The 21165-nt window shown below is 60.3% G+C and overlaps 1 protein-coding gene across 1 annotated transcript; it reads left to right on the forward strand.

Moving 5' to 3' along the window:
• The first annotated feature begins 1410 nt into the window (after window positions 1–1410).
• PLPP7 (phospholipid phosphatase 7 (inactive)) lies at window positions 1411–16505 on the forward strand. Its single transcript, XM_082696046.1, has 3 exons — window positions 1411–2283; window positions 15248–15664; window positions 15707–16505. Exons 1-2 carry the CDS (start codon window positions 1833–1835, stop codon window positions 15610–15612), a joined length of 816 nt encoding a protein of 271 aa, XP_082552172.1. The 5' UTR covers window positions 1411–1832; the 3' UTR covers window positions 15613–15664; window positions 15707–16505.
• The last annotated feature ends 4660 nt before the right edge of the window (window positions 16506–21165 follow it).

Here is a 21165-nt window from a genome sequence, read left to right on the forward strand (position 1 = left end):
ACAGGGACACCCAGAGGGGAGAGAAGACTGTGCCTTCTTTGTTCAACCCATAGAGTGGGAGGCTCACTATGTGTCAGGGACCCTGCTCAGTGTTTAACAAGCATCATCTCACTGACCTCACACTAGCTTTTGAAAAGTAGACACTATGATTCCCATGTTACAGGTGGAAAAACCAAGGCCCAGACAGACCAAGTGACTTGTCCAAGATCCCACAGCTAGTTGGGGACAGAGCCCAACTAGCTCTGACAGAGCCCCCCCTCTGTCAGACCCAGACCCTACGGCTGGTGCCCTGTGACCAGAGAGCCCTCACCCTACCCCAGGCAGCTGACTGTCCTTGGGAGGCCCTGAACCTGGTGCCTGGTGGGCTGTGGGGTGGGCTGGGGCCTTCACAGGTGGCCTCCATGATTGGAAGGGAAGTCACAGCCTTTCTTCTCCAGCCCAGCTAGGCAGACAGGCCTTGGCTGCCCTGAACTGTGAGACCAGGACGTTCACTCCTGACTCTTCCGGTCACCCTCTACCAGCTTTCCCTTGAACCCAGGCCCAGTCAGCCCTATGAGGGCTGTGGAGACTTTGGGTACCTCCAGTCATCCGGGGTGTGGGGACGGAGAAGCCTGACTCAAACCCCAAATCCTCAACTGGGCCCTTGGGTCTGCCCTCTTTGGGATCTCAGACTCTCTCTCGTCCTTCTGAATTATGTCCCAGCCACCGGCCTCCTGGGCCTCCGGGGCCTCCTGTGGGGTAGGCTCTCCCCTGCCTGGGACCTCCTGCCTGCTCTTCCTTCCTGGGGAAGCCCCCCATGATTCCCAAGCCAAACCCAGGGCCTGGTTCTGTGATCCTACCCTACATCACTAGACCGCCAATCATTTATGTGTGGCTTGTTTAATCCCCAAGGAACTGAGCTTCCCAGGGACAGGGACGGACGTTTCATTCGCTGCACGTGCCAGGCCCCTCATGTGGTGCCAGGTGTCCAGTGACCAAGCGCCTGCCTGAGCCGCTGGAGTGCCCCTGTCCTCTGCAAAACTCTGAGCAGTAGAGACAGCCTCCAAGGGACAGATCCCTTACCAACCCATCAATTAGCCCTCCCTCCAGTGGAAATCAAATCTTCACAGATTGCCGTTTGATTGGACTCCGAGGCAGGGAAGCCAAATTCAAGACTGATTAAAAAGTAAAAATAAAACTCCAGGCTGCCAGCTTAATGAAATGCTGTCACAGAGGGGAGGGGCTCGGCCTGGCCCCAACGGCCCCAAGATGATGCTGGCAGTGACGTCTTTCACTCCGTCTGGTGCCCGGTCAGGTCTTTGACCTGACTCCGCTGTCCCGTCCACGGGACCAGGTCCGAGTGTCCGGGCCAAGGGGGCAGGCAGGCCTGGCTCACAGGAGTCTGCACTGCTCGGAGGGAACCTGGTAAAAACAGGGGTGGGTCCAGGGTCCACACCCAGGGCTTCTGGCGGGGCTCTGAGGAGGCTGGAGCAGCAGGGACTACATTTCCCAGAGTCCCCGGGGCCCGGGGAGTGAGCCATTGGAAGATTTAAATAGCCCAGGCCTGAGGCAGCCAGGCCACAGCTGTGCACGCGTCAGCCTCCCCGGCGGCTCCATTGGCGCCGGCCGCATCGGTGGGCTCGATTGGCTGCCCAGCTGGCGCTGACGTCCCCCCGGAGCCCGGGGGCAGCCAGAGGTAAACAGCCATGTGCAATCCCGCACTCCGTATTTAACAGCTGCTGCGGGGAAGGCAGGGAGGCAGGGGGCGGCGGCGGCTCCCGGGGCAGCTCCTGTCTTCGGGGACCAGGCCTCGCAGCAGGGCTGGCACCAGCCCTCGCCGTGTGAGCGGCACCATGCCAGCCTCCCAGAGCCGCGCCCGGGCCCGGGACCGCAACAATGTCCTCAACCGGGCGGAGTTCCTGTCCCTGAACCAGCCCCCGAAGGGGGCCCCGGAGCCCCGCAGCTCAGGCAGGAAGGCCCCGGGCCCCTCGGCACAGCCCCCACCCCCGGGCGATGGGGCCCGCGAGCGGCGCCAGTCCCAGCAGCTGCCCGAGGAGGACTGCATGCAGCTGAACCCCTCCTTCAAGGGCATCGCCTTCAACTCCCTGCTGGCCATCGACATCTGCATGTCCAAGCGGCTGGGGGTGTGCGCCGGCCGCGCCGCGTCCTGGGCCAGCGCCCGCTCCATGGTCAAGCTCATTGGCATCACGGGCCACGGCATCCCCTGGATCGGGGGTACCATCCTCTGCCTGGTGAAGAGCAGCACACTGGCCGGCCAGGAGGTGCTCATGAACCTGCTTCTGGGTGAGTGTGCCCGCCGCCTGCTGCCCACCCCACGCGCCCCCCCCCCCCCCCCCGCCAGGAGCCCGCCGCCCGCCGCCCACGCCACCAGGCCCCCCTGGAGGGAGCCCACCCCACCCCACCCCACCCGCCCAGGATGAGTGAGGCCCTCAGAAACCAACTGGAATGATCTAATGAGGTTAGGCAGGAAGGGTGCCCCAGAAACAGGCAAGCCTCCAGTTTGGGAAAGAGAGAACCAGGGATGTGCCGCCAGGGGACCCCTCCAACCTGGGGACCTCGAGGATGTGGAGGCCCTGTGGGGCCTCCGGGAAAAGGCCCAGCTCTCAGCAGAGTGCACCACTGCCCCAGAGACGACTTGAGAGAAGGGGTGCTGGAGGTTGTGGTCTCCGGGGAGGCGGTCAGGAGTCTGGCGAGGGTCCTGAAGGGAGGTTCCTGGTGTCCTAGAGCGGGGTAACTCCCATCCCATGGGTTGGGGTCCTTGAGCTCCTAGGCTGCTGGCAGCCCACATCTGTGAGCTGCCCGGATGTCCCCTCTCTGCTTGGCTCAGAGACCCTGCCAGCTGCCCAGCCCTGCAGGAGCTGGAGGTCCAGCCAGTGGCTCCGCCCACTTATGACCACCTAGGGTCCTCACCTGCTGCTTCCCCAGGTGGGTCACTGGGGGGCAGCCAGGGGAGCGGGTCCCTGGTGTGTCTCACCGTAGAGTCTCTGCCGCCAGCGTCGTTCAGTCGAGCGCCGCCCTGTGCCAGCACCACACAGACCCCCGCGGAAGGCCAGCCCTCCCCGCCGGTCACGGTCACGAGGTGACACCCGGCCCCCATCCAGCCGGCTTCCAGGCACCTCCACTTCCTGCAGGTGCTCGGGGAGCCCTGGCTCCCACCTTCCATGCTGGCCCATGTGGGTCCCCTCGACCCCCCCCAGCGTAGCCACCATGTTGGGCACAGGCAGGCGGATGGCCCAGGCTCTCAAACCGTGATGAGAGAACACAGCTCCGGGAGGGGTGCAGGCTGGACGGCTGAGAGCTGCGGTCCTAGGGGAAGGGGGGAGAACATGTATCTGCTCACCCGGCGCTCAGAGGGGCTGGGGCTGGACGCTCTGTGGGTGGGCCGTGGGGAGGACTCGGACGGGTGCTTCCTGCACCCACAATGTTCCCGTGTTCTTCTGAATTGCTGACGTTCCTCGTGATTTCTCGGGAACGGACCCGCGTGACTGCTGCTGTTATCACTCCCACTTTACAGATTAGGAAATTGAGGTTCCTATAAATAAAACAACCTGGCCAAGGCTTCAGAGCTGGAGATCTGCACCAGGGCTGCCTGACACCGAGGCCAGTGCCACTTTCCAGGCGCAGTGCCACGGGCTCGGGAGTCGGGGGCAGAGCAAGGTGGCCGAGGCGCCAGGCCGGGGGCTCATGACCCGTGGTTTCCCCGGGGCTGTTGCAGCCCCAGACAGAACACAGTTCAAGAAAGCTGTGTTGGGAGTTAGGTGGTCTGGTGTCCAAGGACAGGGGTAAGAAGGTGCCCTTGAGCCTCCCTCTCAAACCTGCCCACCAGACCGTCCATGGGTCCCCCCCCGGATGATGCTGGAGGTGGTGACACTGCAGTGGGAATGAGTTTGTCGTTTACATGTGCCCAGCATTGCATAAAGCATGCCATTGCTGCTAACCCTCACACAGCCCGGGAGGGAGAGGCCGTCATTCTTCTCCGGGTACAGAGGAGGAAACTGAGGCACAGGGAGGCGGCTGGCCCTTGGTTGTGCAGCTAGTCAGAGATGGGGCAGGGGTGAGAACTGGGAGCAGCTCTAGCCTGTGAAGCCGAAGTTTCTGGCTCATTCCAGCAAAACCCACGGCTGGGAGCTCAAAGGTGTTGGCTTCTGAGGATGAAGGCCAAAATTCAAGACGCCGCTCTTTTTGAACAAGAGTTTATCGAGCTTTATCGTGGCCCAAATACTGTGCCGTGAATGTCCTGTATGTCATAATGTAAAACTATGTTTAATGACTTAATAAGATAAATATTAATATACCCACTTTACAGGGGAGTTAACTGAGGCTCAGAGGAGTCAAGGGACACACCCACCCCACACAAGTGTTAGTGCTCGGCCCAGGAGCCAAAGCCACATACGCAGACGGCCAGACCCTCACCTCCTCGCTCGCTGTCCGTCTGCAGGTCAAGGTGCCACTCGGTCCATTCCAGAAGCATGAACGCAGCACGGAGGTGAAGGGTTGTGGTAAGGGAGCAAAGGGTCCGGGGAGAGATTTTCCACCTCCCAGCCCCTTTGCTCAGGTACTTAGTTACCTAGACCACGGAGAAATGAGGGCCTGGCACAAAGCAGCCGCTCCGAGCAGGCAGAGTGCTCTGTGGGCCCCCCAGTTCCGTGGGAGGAAACTGCAGCAAGTAGCCGAGGTGGGTTCTAGTCCCACAGCTCTGGCCCAGCTTGCCTAGGGGGCTGCCGGCACCGTCCTCCGCCTGGGAGAGCAGCCCACCCACTGCACAGAAACCACGGGCTTCTGTCCATCCTGCAGTCTTCAGGGGGCCACGGAGGCAGCCTTCAATCCTAGAGCACAGGTTCCAGGGTCAGATTGGGCTCTGTCCACTCCTTCTCTGACCCTTTCTCTTTCTGTGAACTTGGTCAGGCGGAGTCCCATCCCCGAGCCTCAGTTTCCTGATCTGTACATGGGGCTCCAGGGCTTATGGGAAGCTGAGAAAGCCCTTGGCACAAGGCTCCCCAGTGGGGGTCCGGTGCCACCCAGTGCCCTGGAGTGGAGGCCCCACCTGTACAGTTGGGACCTGGGCTCCCTGTGACCCCAGAGCAGAAAACTCAGGGGCCTTGGGAAATGGGAGCTCTAGCCCCGGGGCCTGGGAGGAGTCCCAGCTGGGCCAGGAGGAAGTCCTCTGCGCAGCCCCCTGCCCCGTGTTCCCTCCCCGAGGGCATGCTGCTCAGACTGGAGAAAAAGCCAGAATGGACCTGAGCAAACCTTGGTCTCCAGAGGCAGCTGGACCTGGGTGCAAACCCTAGGCCTGCTGTGCGGACTCGGACGAGTGACTTTGCCTCTCTGAACTTGATTTCCCTCATCTGTCAAATGGGCAGCTGGGACACTTCACCAAAGAACACATAAGAAGTATGGCGCGTCCCAACGCCCATCGACGCCCCTGCCCCCCGTGGTGATCACCGTCCTTACCACCCCTCGTGTCAAAGCAGTTCCAGGACCCCTGCGGGCCCCAGATGTCTACGAGATGCCCCGCCCCCTCCCTTGTCCCTCCCCTGCTGCACTCCGCTTGATGAGCCCAAAGAGAGCCGTGTGACAGGTGACCTAGGCCCATCCCTGTTTCTTTGTGGGCTGGTCCTTGGTGGACAATGGCTCCCATGTCTGGTGGCTGTGACGTCTTTATTGAGATTTTCCTGATTGTGAAAACGACGCATTCTTCTTGTTCTGTATCACTTTTAAAATTTTTCACTTATTTGAAAGAACAAGAGAGAGAGCGCAGACAGGGGTAGGGGCAGAGGGAGAGGGAGAAGCTAGACCCCTCGCCTAGCAGGGACCCCCATGCAGGGCTCGATTCCAGGAGCCCAGCATCACGACATGAGCTGAAGGCCAACGCTTAACCGACGGTGCCCCCCAGGCGCTCCCTATGTGTCATTTTCTATTGTGAAAAATCGTCATGATCCAAAACCTACCATGTTGACCACTGTTTAAATCCACACTTCACAAGCATTGTCAACGTTCCCCATGTAACGCAACCATGACCGCGCCCATCTCCAGAACTTTTTCACCTTTCCAAACTGAACTCAACCCCTAGTAAAGACTAACGCCCTATGTCCCCCTCCCCCAGCCCTTGGGGCCCACCGTTCCACTTCCTGTCTCTATGAACTTGACTTCTCTAGGGACCTCGTAAAAGTGGAATCATAAGGTATTTATCCTTCTGTGTCGGGTTCCTTTCACGCTGCCTCATGTCCCCCAGGTTCCTCCATGCAGTAGCAGGTGGCAGGATTTCCTTCCTCTTTAAGGCTGAATAACGTTCCATCGTGTGCGTAGACCGACCACACCGTGTCCACCCGGCATCCGGCAGTGGGCACTCGGGCTGCTCCTGCCTTTGGGCGACTGGGAGTAGTGCCGCTGGGAACACGGGGGTGCGTGTGTCTGTTCAAGGCCCTGCTTTCAGGGCTTTGGGATAAATACTCAGAGCGGAATTGGTGGCTTCAAATGGTAATTCTGTGTATCATTTTTCGAGGAGCCCCCGTACTATGGCCCACGGCTGCCGCCCCATTTTCCGTTCCTACCGGCGAGGCACAGGGGCTGCGATTTCTGCATGTCCCTGCCAACGCCTGCTGTTCCCTGGGTGTTGACAGTAACCATCCCAGCGAGTGTGACAGGTGGTAGCCCATGGTTTTGCGTTGCTTTTCCTTAATGATTAGTGATAACGAGCACCTTTTCATATCCGTCCTTACAGTAAGGAAAATTCAAACATTCCAAGGGGCAGATGATAAAGAGAGTGTCTCCCTTAAACCCCTCCCCAGGAATGACATTCGCTCCATGGGCCCCCCGCCACGTGGCCCCCTAACTCTGCACGTGCTAACACAGCATCTGTTTCTCAATTGACCTCCTGGGGTGTTTTGCCTGCCGTGGCCTCCTTCTCGTGGGCAGCAAAGGACCTGCTGGGCCGTGAACGTGCCCTTGGGGATCATGGTCTCAGCCCCACGTCCCTTTACCTCAAGCTTGAAGGTTCAGAAACCAGACCTGGTCCCTCGGCCTTGCAGCGCCCATACGCCCCCCCCCCCAGCGCCCCCATGCAGACCCTCTGTCTAATCTATGGTGTCAGCTCTCCCTCACCGCCCACCAGGTCCTGCTGTCAGGGGTGGCGTGGTGATAACTGTCCCCGAGATACAGAACCTGTCCCTAACTGATGGCAACCTAGGCTGTCCCCAGCCTTCCCTGCCAGCTCTGCAGGGAGAGAGCGGTGCCCCTGCTTCCCCCACCCCTGCTTTACTCGTCATGTCTCAGTGGGAGACCTCAGTCCTTCTGGGGGCCTTCAGCTATCCCCTGCCCAGGCATCATCCTGACGGCTGCCCTTGTGGCCACGTATAGTTGGACAGGCTCATGTCTACACTGCCTGGCACTCCATTGAGTGAATAGATGTTGCTGTCAGATTCCAGTGCCCGGCGGGGTCTTGATTTCCTTGTACCTCGATGGTTTTCAGAGATAGGCAGAGCCGGCGTTAGCGTCTGGATTCTTCAGTTGAGCAATGGAAACCTGCAAAGTTACATGCTCGGACCACTCAGGCCAGGGGAGATAGACAGGCCGGCGCCCCCGTGTCGGCCGCCCGGGTGCCTGGGGCCGGAGGTGCGGCTGTGGCTGACGTCAGGGGCTGCCCAGGTCAGGAGAGGTGGCGGCATGTGCACACACAAACACACACGCACACACACACTACAGGCCAGCAGAGCGGAGGTCCCAGTGCTGAGAGGCTGGAAGGTTCTCGCCTACTCTCAGGACCCCCCAACCCGGCCCCTCTGCTCCCTGTGCCCCTCCCTGAGAGCTGCATCCTGCCGGAACCGTGCGCTAGTTTTTTCAAGAGTTTTGTGTGCATGTGCTGAAATACGCATAACATAAAATTTACTGTTTGAGCCACATTCCCGTGCTAAAATTCAGCAGCATTTAGGCATTCCCGTTGTGTGCACCCATCACCCCCCGTCCACCGCCAGGACTTGGCCATCTTCCTGAAGCGAAACTTCGTTCCCGAGAGTCACAAACTCCTCATTCACGTACTTCCCTTGGCGGAATGTCCTCACCCTTCCCCCAGCTCTGGGGAGCCACCCCCTTCTTTCCGTCTCTCTGAGTCTGTCTATCCTAGGGACCCCGTAAAAGTGCAGTCATAGAGTATTTGTCCTTGTATAAAAATAACTTTTTAAAAAAATTTATTTATTTGAAGGGCGCCTGGGTGGCTCCGTGGGTTAAGCATCTGACTCTTGATGTCGGCTCAGGTCAGGATCTCGGAGTCCTGGGATCGAGCCCCACATCAGGCTCCATGCCTAGGGGGAGTCTGCTTCGGATTCTCTCCCCCCCCTTCTTGGGCACTCTCTCTTTCTCGCTCTGCTCCCTGGTCTCTGTCTCAAATAAATAAACAAATTAAAAAAAAAAAAAGAAAAGAAAAACCACACACACCAAGATTGATTTATTTGAAAGAGAGAGAGCAGGCAGAGGGAGAAGGAGAGAGAGAACCTCAGGTAGGCTCCACATCTAGCACAGCGCCCAACGTGGGGCTCGACCTCATGCCCCTGAGATCATGACCTGAGCTGAAACCAAGAGTTGGATGCTTACCTGACGGCAGCACCCAGATGGTCCTGGGAAAAAAAAGAAAAAAAAAAAACCTTTTTAAAAAATGTGCCCAAGTTGGGGCACCTGGGTGGCTCATTGGGTTAAGCCTCTGCCTTTGGCTCAGGTCATGTGATCTTGGGGTCCTGGGATCAAGTCCCGCATCGGGCTCTCTGCTCGGCAGGGAGCCTGCTTCCCCCCTCTCTCTGCCTGCCTCTCTGCCTGCTTGTGATCCCTCTCTCTCTGTGTCAAATAAATAAATAAAATCTTTAAAAAAAAAATGTGCCCAAGTAATGCCTGTTTGTGGTAAGGAAAAAATTTAAATGCAGAATTACAAAAAGACCATGAAAATCACCCTCATCTTCCAAACTAGAGAGAAGCACCATTACCGTTCAGCACAGCGCCGTCCAGACTTCTTTCCTCTGCATAGAAACACGCTCGCATCTTAGTTTAGAAGGACGGCGTCCTGCGTGAATCCTGCTTGTCCTTCCCCGCTTGACAAAAAGCCCCGCTGCGCCCCCTCGGAGGCTATAAATACACACCCTCCTGGTCACCGGCCGTGGCCTCCGAGCGCACGATTGTCTAGACTCGAGCGCAGTGCACCCCATCCTTCTCCTACTCAAGGGCACGGTGCGGTTTTCAGTGTTACGGAGAGTGCTGCAGTGGCCATCCTTGACCGTGAATCGCCGTGCACATCCCTAATTATTTCCCGAGGAGGTATTCCTGCAGGCAGGAGAGCTGAGTCAAGGCAGACGTGTTGCAAAGGCTTCTAAGTCCGAGACCGAATGCCCTTCAGAAAGGTTAGGCCCGTTTTCACCGCCCCACGGCACTGCAGGCTGGTCCCCCCACTCCTAAAGGAGCTGGAATGGGGGATGAGGGGGGCCGACCCCCACCCCAGAAGAGCTGGGACACCACCCCCCAGCCTCAGCCGGTGAGAGCCATGGCCCCCCGACCTGTCCCCTCAGCCGCCAACAGGGAGCCCCCGTACGGCCCCGGCCTGATTCCCTGAGGCTGAAAAGCAGTAACCGCTCCACAGGGGGGCCACGAGAGGTCAGCCCAGGCATTCCCCTGCCCCCAGGCAGACAGACAGACAGACATACAGACACACACACACACACAGAAGCTGCCAGCCACAGGCAGTCAGGAGACCTGAAGAACAGCCAATTCCAAATCCGCCCCCCACTCCATAGCTGTGCTTTTCTAAGACAGTTCTGGTTCCTGCCTCACCCCTGCACCCCGGCAACCCTCTGGTTCCTTGGACAGCACAGGCCCCCAGGGTCTCTGGGGTGGGAGGGCGACAGAGAGCACCGAGGCAGGATCTCGTCCTACTCTGAGGCCCAGAGGCCGCCGGGGCAGCAGGGCCTGGGGAATGGCCGGGATTACCCCCTGGGGGTCCAGGCCCCTCAGAGTCCTGCTTGCTGAGAGGATCTGAGCTTGGAGATGGCCACCAGGATGGCCATGAGGGGCAGTGAGGGAGGCCAGATCCTGTCCCAGGGACCGTCTATGGAGCGCTTCCTACGAGCAGCCCTCCGGGCAGCCTCCAGGATTTTGTCAGTGAGGGGAGGGAGGCTCAGACAGAGGGACGTGCCGAGGTCACGCAGCTCGCAAGCAGCTGCCCTTAAAGCTGGCCTCTGATTCTGGAGCCCAGGTGCGTGCCCTGGCTGACGGCGGGGAGTGGAGGCCGGGGAGGAGGACACCCGCTCAGGTTAGCTGTCGGGGGTCAGCGGGCTTCGGCTACTCTCCTGCCGCTTGCCCCCAAGCGTCCTGCCAGGCGGACGTTCCCCAAGGGGCCCCCTGGCCTCCAACTCCAGGAGGAATGTAGGTCAGGGAACTTGACAGCGCCGTGTGAGCGGAATTCACGGAGCCCTGAGTGATGGCGCCATCTACGTCTATTTCTGGGCCCTAGATTATGCGCTGACAGTGTCAGAATCACGGTCCCAGGGAGGGCCCGTCACCGTGCTGGAGGAGGGGAGGGCCGGCCTGTTGGGACAGCAGGAGCAGGGCTGAGGAGTGGGAGGCCTGGGGCAGGCCATTCGACTTCTGAGCCACAGCCCAGGACAGGACAGCTGCCACATGGTGAGGGGGAGACCCCCGGCCCTTTGCACCTGTAAAGGAACTCTCTGTCAGATGCTTGCTGCCCACCTACCACCTCGGCCGATGGCACTCTGCCAGCCTGGTTCTCCAGCCCCAGGCCTGGGCCTGCCTGACCTACCCGAGAACTGGAAGTCAAGTGAATGAATGGACAAGGCTTAAGGTGGCTCAGTGGTCTCTGAGGGGCACAGGACAGTGGGGTGGCATCTCTACCTCATTATGGCCTCAAGAGACGCAATCAGCCAGAAATAGCAGGTTCCCAAAGGCCCAGAGACAGGGTTTTTAAATCATGGGACACAGGCAGCCTCCATGGCCTCTGTGGGAAGGCAGGGGTGGGTCACGGAGCCAAGCCCCCGCCCCCGGCTTCACCAGTGGGCCGCCTGTGTCATCTGGTTCGTATACTGAGCCTTTGTACATGCTTTCCCGGGGAAATGCTCTGCTGCTGCTACAGAATAAGGGGGCGTGGGTCTAGCTCAGTTCGTGGCCAGTGGGTCCTGACCACCCGTGAGGAGAGCTGGGGCTTGTGGGGAGTCTGAGGCACAAGCCCTCCCTGCCTTCAGCCACCGAATCTGAGCCGGGGCACCCACTAGGCAGCCTAGAGGTGCCAACCCTCTCCCTCCCGCCCGCCTTCTGCTGCAGAAACCTCTGCCAGGACTCACACTTGTCTGGGAAGGCAGATTTCCAACCAGCAACAACTTGCCAAGTTGAAGCGCCCTGGTTTTTTGGCTAACAAACTTGGTCAGCAGGTGGACGGACGACCGTGTCTTCCAGTGGCTAGTGGCCCTCGCAGCTCTATCTCAGGCCCTGATCCTGGTCCACATTAGACGCCCCCAGACTCTAGCAGCCCACCTGACGCCCGGGTTGTGGCTGACCACTGTCCCGCAGCACCGGGGAAGTCCAGGCCCTGGACGCTCTGACTTGCCTTCAGGTGACGGAGGTCGCAGAACCAGGGCCAAGTACATCTGACCCCGGTGGGGCGTCACAGAAGGAAACCCTTTCGCCGATGCACCTGCTTGATGCTAGCTAGCCGCCGGGTCAGGCCGATGGCACTGGGGGAGGATAACACAGCTATGCCGTCGGCGCCTCTTGGCCACTGAGCTCACTGTGTCCTGTGACAAGCCTGTTACAGGTGAGCAGGTCGAGGTCCCGAAAAGTGAAGGACTCACCCTTAATGAATGCAGGAAGACCCCAGCCATGATCCCAGAAGCTGCGAGTGGAACCCCCACCCGAAGAACTGCCCCCCTCCTGCCTGGCTTCCCGCTTCGGCTGTTCCATGAGGCTGAGAGCCCCAGGGGTCAGCTGTCTCCCTTCAGCTCGCACCTGCCCTGGGGAATCTGGCAGTCCCCCGTCCCTCCTCTCCTGCTGGGACTGTGACCTTCCAAAGGCTCCAGCTGGCTCCCAGCCGGGGCCTGGCCTCCACCTGGGTCCGTGGGCTGGCTGGCCACACACGTTCCCCAGCTGGCCAGCTCCAGTTGCCATGGAAATGTGGGGAGGACGCCTGTAGAACGGGGTCCCCCCCCCCCCGCGGGCCACCACTTCCAGCTCTCGTCCTCCCTTGCTGGCCAGGCACCTCCCAAGATGGGCAGACGTCAGCCATGGAGAGGGGAAGGCCCGGGAGAGGCCAGGGGTTCAGATCCCAAACCCAGAGACGGGACAGCAGGCAGCAGCCCTGAGGGGTGGGGCAGGGGTGGGGGTGGGGCGAGGGTGGGGGTGGGGGGCAGGTAACCAGGAAGGCCAAGAAGTCCCACACTAACCGGGGAATCCAGGGTTAATTTGGGAGCAGCCTGAAGTCTCTTGCTGGTCCCTTCAAATAAATACCCCCCGGGCTTCATCTCCCACAGCTGTGGCAGCGAGGGGTAGGGCAGGGGTGCGGCCAGATTTTCCCAAGCAGGTTACAGACCCGTGTGCAGAGCGCGGGTTACAGACCCGTGTGCAGAGCGCGTTGCGGATGATATTAAGTCTATGCTCCGTAGACGGGTAAAGCCGGGAACAGCGGCGACCTCCGGGCGGTGGGATTACAGGTGATTTAAAATTTTACTCGTTTCCTAATTTGCAAATTTGCGACAGCGACTACCTCCTGCATCTTTTTTTTTTTTTCTTCTTCAAAAGCTGGTTGGATTTTTCTCCATGTCTGAGCAAGAGCCGTTGTAAGCCAACCGTTTGGAAAGCCCCTGCAGTTTCCAGAAAAGCTCCCCGCACCAGGCCGCCGTGAATTGTCAAATAGTGACGACCCATGCTGAGCCAGGCATGTCGGGGGGGACCGACTCACCTCAGTTCTCTGGGATGTCCCTGTTTGAGCCCTGAAGGTCTTGTGTCCCAGGAGACCCCTCTGTCCCAAACACACTTGAGATGGCTGGTCCCCTGTGCCCGACCTCCTCCAGGAGGCAGGTGTCTGTGATCTCATCTCCCTGGTGAGGAAAGGCGCGTGACTTGTCCAAGGTCGCACAACCAGGAAGGTCCCGGGCTGGGACGCAAACTCCAGTCTCTGTGACGCTTGTGAGGTTGGCCACCATACCGCGACGCCCAGTCTCCTCTGTCACCTGGAGAAGGGTTTCCAGGTGCTGTGACCTCTAGGGGTCTCCAAGGTGTTGTGACCTCTAGGGGTCTCCAAGGGCCTCCGTAAGGGTGGGGATGGTTTCTGCCGAGATTTCACATACACCCCACCCCCAGCCCATTAGCTGTCTGGATGCCACTGTGATCACGGGGTGGAACAGGAGCCTTGTCACCGTGCCTTCCGCTAACAGCACAGAGAGACAGAGCGCACCTTCCAAGGCCACACAGCACAGAGTGGGTGGGGGGAGGCAGGACGGATGGAGCCCCAGGTCTCCCCCGTGCTCCTAAATGGGAGAAGAGCTCACCACCCCCCACCCCCGGCCATTCACCCCAGGCAGTGACTCCACGAACATCTAGAGACTGCCATTCCATGCCTGGCCCTGGGCACAAAACTGTGAACAAGGTGGCCTCGGCCAGCACCTCCATGGAGGGGTGGTGTCGATGCCGAGTGTCTCCCCAGCCAGACGGATCCTTGGCTGCAGCTGGGTGAGTGAGTGACGAAAAGGAGAAAGATGGTGTGCTGGGCACGCGCCGTTCGGGGCCTGACCCGGAGTTCTGGAGGTCTGGGAAGGCCTCCCGGAGGAGGTGACATTCCTGCCAAGGCCTGAAGGATGAGGGAGGATTAAGTCAGTAGGGAAGGGAAAGGACAGAACCGTCTGGAAAGGCGGAGCCCAGGGATGAAAGCTCCCATCTCTAAGGTTTTGTCTTGTCCTCCGTAACATGGGGACGATGCCTTTGGCTGCTGCGAACGTGAGGGTCCCCCCCAGGGACACGTCGGGTCACCACGGCACGCAGTGACTGCACCCGTACCTGTGTGCCCACAGAACTGGAGACAGGCACCCACACAGACGCGTGCCCAAACATTTGGAATAGCCCCAGGAGGTGCCGGCCGCCCAGATGTCCGCGGACAGACGGACGGAGACACGCGCAGGGGTGCCTCCAGACGGGGGTATCATCCAGCCTTAGGAATGAGGAACGGACGGAGACACCGGGAGGGTCGGGATGGCCGAGGGGCCGCGGGGTGATTCCCTGTGGGTGGAAGTTCCATCGAGATGGAAAGCAGATGAATGGCGGCCAGGGCTGCGGGGAGGAAGACGGGCTGGTGGCTCACTGGGTCTGGGACCCTCTGCCGGGGTGATCAGAGTGTTTTGGAACTGGGTGGGGGGGATGCTTCCCCAGCCCTGTGAATGTACTAAATGCTGCTGGGTGCGCTTAAAACTGGTTCGTTGTAAGTGACATGAATTTCACCTTAACTTTTAAAGAACAGGGTTTGTGGGCGGGGGGGGGGCACCTGAGTGGTTCAGTGGTTAAGCATCTGCCTTCGGCTCAGGCCATCATCCCAGGGTCCTGGGATCGAGCACCGCGTCAGGCTCTCTGCTCAGCAGGGAGCCTGCTTCCTCTCCCTCTCCCCCTCCCCCCCCCCACTCCGGCTTGCTTGCTCTCTCTCAAATAAATAAAATCTTTTTTAAAAAGTAAATAAACAATAAAAAACCAGGGATGGTCACGTGCTGCTCTCTACATGGCAGGGACCCCAGTGAGGTCCTTTGAGAACCATCACCAGCGAGGGCGGTGGGTCAGGCCCTCCAAGGGGCCCGCAGGGGCTACCGATGCCCCCGATGCCCCCGATGACTTGCTCTCTCATGCAGCACCTTGCCTGAGCACAGTAAGCACATTGGGTCCGGACCCTCTCGGAGTCCCCAGGGCATCAGGGAAGAGAGACAAGATAAATACTAAGAAGTGTGTGATGTGTCCGGGCTGAGAAACGCTGTAAGGACAAAGTCCGGGCGGGGTAGGGAGGGCCAGGGCTTTGGTAAACAGGTGGTCGGGAAGGCATGAGCCAGTGGAGAGCCCAGGAGAGGGTGTTCAGGCGGAGGGAACAGCACAAGCAAAGGCCCTGCGGTGGAAACATGCTCAGGGGTGAGTGTGGCTGGGAGGAAGAAAGCAAATTGGGGTGGGGTGCAGAACTATGAGGGGACACTGAGCATCCCGTGGGCCTCTCTCTCTCTCTCTCTCTCGCCCACAGCTCTGCTCCTGGACATCATGACGGTGGCCGGTGTCCAGAAGCTCATCAGGAGGCGCGGCCCGTTTGAGACGAGCCCCAGCCTCCTGGACTACCTCACCATGGACATCTACGCCTTCCCCGCTGGGCACGCCAGCCGTGCGGCCATGGTGTCCAAGTTCTTCCTCAGCCACCTGGTGCTGGCGGTGCCCCTGCGGGTCCTGCTGGTGCTCTGGGCCTTCTGTGTGGGCCTGTCGCGCGTGATGATCGGCCGCCACCACATCACCGACGTCATCTCGGGCTTCATCATTGGCTACTTCCAGTTCCGCCTGGTGGAGCTGGTCTGGATGTCCTCCAACACCTGTCAGATGCTCATCTCCGCCTGGTGAGCCGCCGCCCGTGGCTCCGGGACCCGGGGTGGCCTGGGAGAGGAGGCCGCCCGTGGCTCCGGGACCCGGGGTGGCCTGGGAGAGGAGGCAGCAGCTGTGGGGCCCACGGAGCCAAGTCTGTCCCCCCGCCCCTGCACTTGGACTAGGCGTGTCCTCCCAAGGCGGGCCAGGGGCCCCGGGGAGAGCCGTGCGTGGCTTCTGCCCTGCAGACGGGAGGCGAGAACCAGGGTGGCAGGAGCGTTGTCCTGTCCCTCCGTCGTCGTCGTGACTGCTGAGTGCTTGGCTGCACCCCCCGTGCCACAGCACAGTGCCTGGCAAGACACCCCCAGCCGCCGCCCGACACAGGTGCCACTGCCATTAACGGTCGCCAATAGCTTAGGGCAGCCCTTTCGGAAGGGCGCCCTGCCGGACGCCGGCCTGCAAGAAGCTTTGGGAAGAAGAAAGGGTTTTGTGGTCAAATAATCTTGGGGAATGCTGCATACTCTGGCCCCCGATGCTGGCCATTCACGAGAGCCGTTGTTGTCATAAAGGCTCTGACAAGTCCTGTAGAAAGGCTTCCTGTCAGACCCTGTTGAACTCCATGTTTCTTCAACTTATTTGACCACAGACCCCTTTTCTCGAGGAACAGCTATGAACCCCCAAAGATCTGCCGTCTCCTCAAGCACGTTTTGGGAGATGCTGACCGGGAGCTGGGGGGCCCAAGGCACAAATGGGCCCCTCCCAGCACCCAGGAAGGCCCAGTGTCGCGTGCCACCTACGGAGAGCCCCCGGCCATGGGCATCGGTGCCGCTTTGGCCCTCAGGGGCCGGACTCCATGTGACCTGATAGGTCGTTTTCCAAGTCCCCGTTCTGGCTGTGCGTTTCACGTGACAATACAGAGGACTTGCAGCGGACCCTCTCCCGTGCTCTCTCGCGCGACGCATGTTTCCGGGCAGGACAGTCTGTGTTGACATCCAAGGGTGGGATTTCACCAGCCCCAGATGGGCCAGGGTGTCAAGTGGTCAGGGGGCAAGGGGCTCCTGGGCTTTCCCAGGCTGATGGGTCATTCTCCCTGAGGTCCTTGTCTGGGGTTCCAGGGCCTGAGTCGCGACGTTTGGGAAGTCCCCAAGATGCTGCTGTCAGGGTCTCCCCTGGGGGCCTTAGACCCTCTCCTGCTCCAGTCCCAAGTGTCCCTGGCTCCAGGCCCCTGAGCCAGGAGAGGAGCCATCAGGCCAGCACGGGCGAGCCCAAGGAGAGCCGTGATGAGGGGTGTCCAGGGAGCTCAGGCCAGGGGCCAGCCAGGAAGTGCGGGCGGGGGGTGGGGGGAGTGTTCGGGGCAGGGGAAGGAGAGCACAAGGAGGCTGTGCCTGTCACAGAAGAGAGTGAGCCCCCCATGGCTGAGCCCAGACTGCAGGGTACGGGGGACACGCGTCAGGCTGGGGTCGGGGCTCGGGGTTCCCGGAACAAGCACTTAGTGTGTGACGGCTCGACCCCTCTGAGTGGGGCCGTTGACGTGCCCATCGTGTGCATGAGAAAAAAGAGGCTCAGAGAGGGTGGGCGACTTGCCCAAGGTTTCAGGGGGCAACATGCTGCAGCCCACCAGCTGCCCGTGATGGAGGTGGGGGCTCTCCGGACCCAGAGTGCTCCACCGGGATGGCCCTCTGGGCTGACCGCCCGCCCCTCCTGCTGCAGGGAACCCGAGTCCTCACATGCTGGATGGCTGTGGCTCTCCCCACACCCAGCTGGGCCGTGGCCCCCGAGACGGGTACCCGCCCACTCCCCCAAGACCCCCGGCTTCTCTTTTGAGCCTCCAGGGCTCCCTGCCCTGCTGGAGGGGACCAGGACATCTGCACCTTGTCATTCCCCTGGAGGAGTTCTGGGGCCCCCAACCGGCCAGGCCACCACGACGAAAAGCCCCTGCGTCCGGTCCAGGCCGTTGGCTACTTCTGGAGTCTTTAAAATACATTCTGCGCGTTTCCCCAGATGCTCCCAGGTGCTGAGTTTATGAGACCCCGAGCAGAAGGGGTGAGGGTGTCTTCCTCCCCGCCTCGCCTCCGCCCTGGAAATCTGCGATCCACCGTGGATCCTGCTCCAGCTTTGGGCTGGGGACGGGCTGCTGCCCTCTGGTGCCCCATCTGCAGAGGGTGGGGGGTGGTCTCTGGAGTCTTTAGGATGAGAAGGGGTTTCTGAAGAATGGAGGGTTCTCAGCAACCCCCCTAAGGCTTAGAGGGGGCTGGGGGGATGCCAAGGGCCTGATAAATGGTTACGAGGAAAGGCCCCTGGGAAGGCTCATCTGGGAGATACCTCCTGGGGGTGTCGGGAACCCTGGGTACTAGGGACCCAGGCTCAGGCCGATGCCAGCCCTTCCTGGCAGGGATGCCAGCCCCGGTACTAGGGACCCAGGCTCAGGCCGATGCCAGCCCTTCCTGGCAGGGATGCCAGCCCCCCTTGGAGACCCCGTGTGCTGCTCGGTCAGCCAGGGATGACAGCGGTCCCTGGGAGCTCGTGTGTGATGCAGGGGTGCCCTTGCTGTGGAAGCCGGGCAGGTCTGTGCTCAAGGATGCCACCCAGATGTCATGGACGGACCCCTCTGAGGGGACCCGCGAGGGCAGAGCAGGGGGAGGGGTGGGGTACAATTCCTGGGGAACCCGCCATCACCCCACTGCTCCTGCAGAGTCCCCAGGGGGATGTGGGTGGGCAGGGGTGGCTAGGGGACAGCTCCTAGCTCGCGGTGACGGAAACAGGGAGACAGTGTGTGCGTGTGCTCACGTGGGCATCCTGAATGCCCTTCTGTGACCACAGCCAATAACGGCCCTTTCTGTTTACGGTGAATTCTGAGCGCTGGTTTCCGGATGGTACATCAGCCCTGCACACCTGGGACAAAACCCCAGGGTCAAGACGCAATACTTTTTCTAAACATTCTAAACATTTTGTGAAGGATGTTTGCCTCTCTGACTGCGAGGGGTGTTTGTGCTGTTTCCTGGCTCTGTCTGCGTCTGCTGGGGTCCTCAGGGTAATGCTGGCCTCTTCTGCGTTCCTGAGAGTCTGTGTAGCACTGGCAGGATTTTTTCTTTGACCCTCAGATCTCAGCCTTCTCCTTTCCTAACCTCTCAGAAAGTGGAGCTGACCCTTCAGTTTACAACGGACTCTGGGGAGAGGAAGGGAGGGGAGGGGTAGGCGGGGAAGAACAAGAGAGAGGGGAGGGGAGGGGAGGGGAGGGCAGAGCGGGGGAGGGGAGAGGAGGGGAAAGGACTTAGCCATATTTAATAAGCAGGAAGAAGTAGAGTTGATACACAAGGTCACATTAGTTTCAGGTGTACCACTTTTTAAAAAAACAAGGTCAAATCGCACTGTACCAGAGGGCTGCCATGTTGTCTGAAGTCCGCCTGGGCTAGATTCCCTGTCACTGCCCCAGGCTGGATGTCAGGTAGGGCAGGATCCAGCCCCAGGAGCTCTCACTAGGACACCGCCTCTGCCCTTCCTTCTCCTCCCCCACCGCCAGCTGGACCCAGACCCCAGGGGCTCCCACTCGCTCCTCCTGTGGGCCGGAGCCGGGCCTGGATCCACCCAGGGCGCTCCCACCTCTTGGTTTCTAATCTCTCCCACCCCGTCGGCCAGCTTCCCCCACCCACGTGCCCAGCCACCAGGGCAAAGGCGATCCCTTCCGGGAGCTGGAAGAACAGGAATCCGGAGGCTGCCCGCAAGGATCTTGAGCACGGAAACCTGCAAAGGTCATCTCTCTGGCTGAGCAGGGTTTGCAGAAGTCCAGGCAACAGAAGCAACAGGAATGTTGGCTCGTCTCTGATGTCACTGCAACTGAGGGCTCCAAGGGAGTGTGGACGCCAGGGCCGTAGCCTGTTGGGGGGGATCTGGAGGGAGCCTCTTTGACAGAGAAGGTGTCCCTCGGTGTCTCCTGTGCCATAAGGAAAAGGCCTGAGGACCTGTTCCCTCGAGGTGACCCGGCCCCAAAGATGTGGGCCAGAGCTTTGCGTGCCTGGGCTTCCTCTGTCAAGGTCCTGTGGGGGGAGGGCAAGGCTGGAGTCGGGCGGGGCCGCGGGCGTTGAGGAAGAGCGCACCCCGGAGAGTCAGTCACACCTGGCTTCAGGCTCTGGCCCTGACGAGCCTTTGATCCCTCTGAGCCTCGGTTTCCCCCTCTATAAAATGGGGAGGACGCTTGCCCTGCCCAGGTGTGAGCATTAGAGTGAGGGAGGCCATGCCCCCGGGTTGGGCCCGGCGCCCTGAAGGTTGCAAAGCAGAATGAGCTCCCTGGACCACCGTGTCCCCAGAGAGGACCAGGCGTGTCCCCGGGGCACTCGGGCACAGAGGCTTAGGGGCTCGGGTGCGCAGCTCTCAGCTGGGAGCTCGGAACCCGGGGGTGGGCGTGTGCCCGTGTCATGGTGGGTCCGGCGCGGGCCGGCTTCCGGCGTGGTTTGCCTGGCCCCTGGTGTCGCGGCGGGCAGGCCAGGGCGGGGAGTGGAGGACCTGTGTTCCTTCCCTGCGAGAGCAGGCTTTCTGGAAAGCTCTTGTAGGAACCTCAGAGGCAGTGAGTACCTCTCAGGGTGGCTGGAAGTACAGTTTGCACCGATCACCTCCTTCCGTCTCCGTGGCAACCGCAGGCATCAGGGAGTCTGTGACCATGGTCCCTGTGGCTCAAGTCCCGTGAGACGGAGGAAGCCCACTCCAGCCCCGGAAAAGGGACAAAACGTCTGTTCAGTCTGGTGGGGAGGTCTGGGGAAGGGGGGCTGGAGAGAGGGAGCTGCGTGGGAGGACCAGGGCTGCTGCGAGGGGTGAGGTGGGCCCGTGGCTGGAACTCCGAGATCTTGCTGGCTCTGCAGCGGCGCCCTCATCTGTAAAAAGTGCTTCTCCGCCCTGGGGGGAGGGGGCTGCACCTCCAAGTCCAAGTTCACAGGTAACAGAGGCACTGGGAGTTGGCCTTCTGGGGGCAGGCACTGGGGGGGGGACCCTTGGAGAAGGCCAAAGCATCAGGCTTCATCACAGTCACAGTGAGGACCTGGCGAGGGAAGACTCGGGGCCCCCAAACGCTGCATCCCCGCCATGGGAAGAGGTGGCCCTGGGGCTTGTCCCGGTGACCCTTCCGTGTGCTCACAGAGGCACGTGCACACGCACGCACATAGGTGCCAGCCTGGGCCAGAGCTCAAGCCTATGGGTCCAGAGTGCCCATCACCCTGGCCTGACGCGTGAGCTAGCAGGAGACGGGGAGGGCCGCTCGTAGGGCCAATGCTATATCCAAACCCACATGCCCTTGTGGCGAAGGATCTAGATTCCTGCTGCGGGGAAACGGAAAAGTCAGGCACGAAGAAATTAACCTTCCAGTTAATCCATCATTTTGCTGTCACGTTGCCTTGAGGTAACCCAGCACGTTACCGTGCCCTACACCGCCGCCCAAATTCTCATAGACACACACACACACACACACACACACACACGGACACATACACACAGACACACACACACACGGACACAGACACACTTCAAACCAAGCGGAATGATGCATATTGTTTTATAATCTGCTGTTCGTGTCATTGGATGTCGTGTCTCTGGGTGTTTCCACAG

This window comes from Mustela nivalis (genome assembly GCF_964662115.1).
Source record: "Mustela nivalis genome assembly, chromosome: 13".
NCBI classification, from domain to species: domain Eukaryota; kingdom Metazoa; phylum Chordata; class Mammalia; order Carnivora; family Mustelidae; genus Mustela; species Mustela nivalis.

Excerpts from the sequence above, each read along its gene's own strand:
- PLPP7 (XM_082696046.1), top strand. The coding sequence starts at position 1,833 with ATGCCAGCCTCCCAGAGCCGCGCCCGGGCCCGGGACCGCAACAATGTC. Across the intron at positions 2,284-15,247 it reads GCTCATGAACCTGCTTCTGG|CTCTGCTCCTGGACATCATG; the intron begins GTGAGTGTGCCC and ends TCTCGCCCACAG.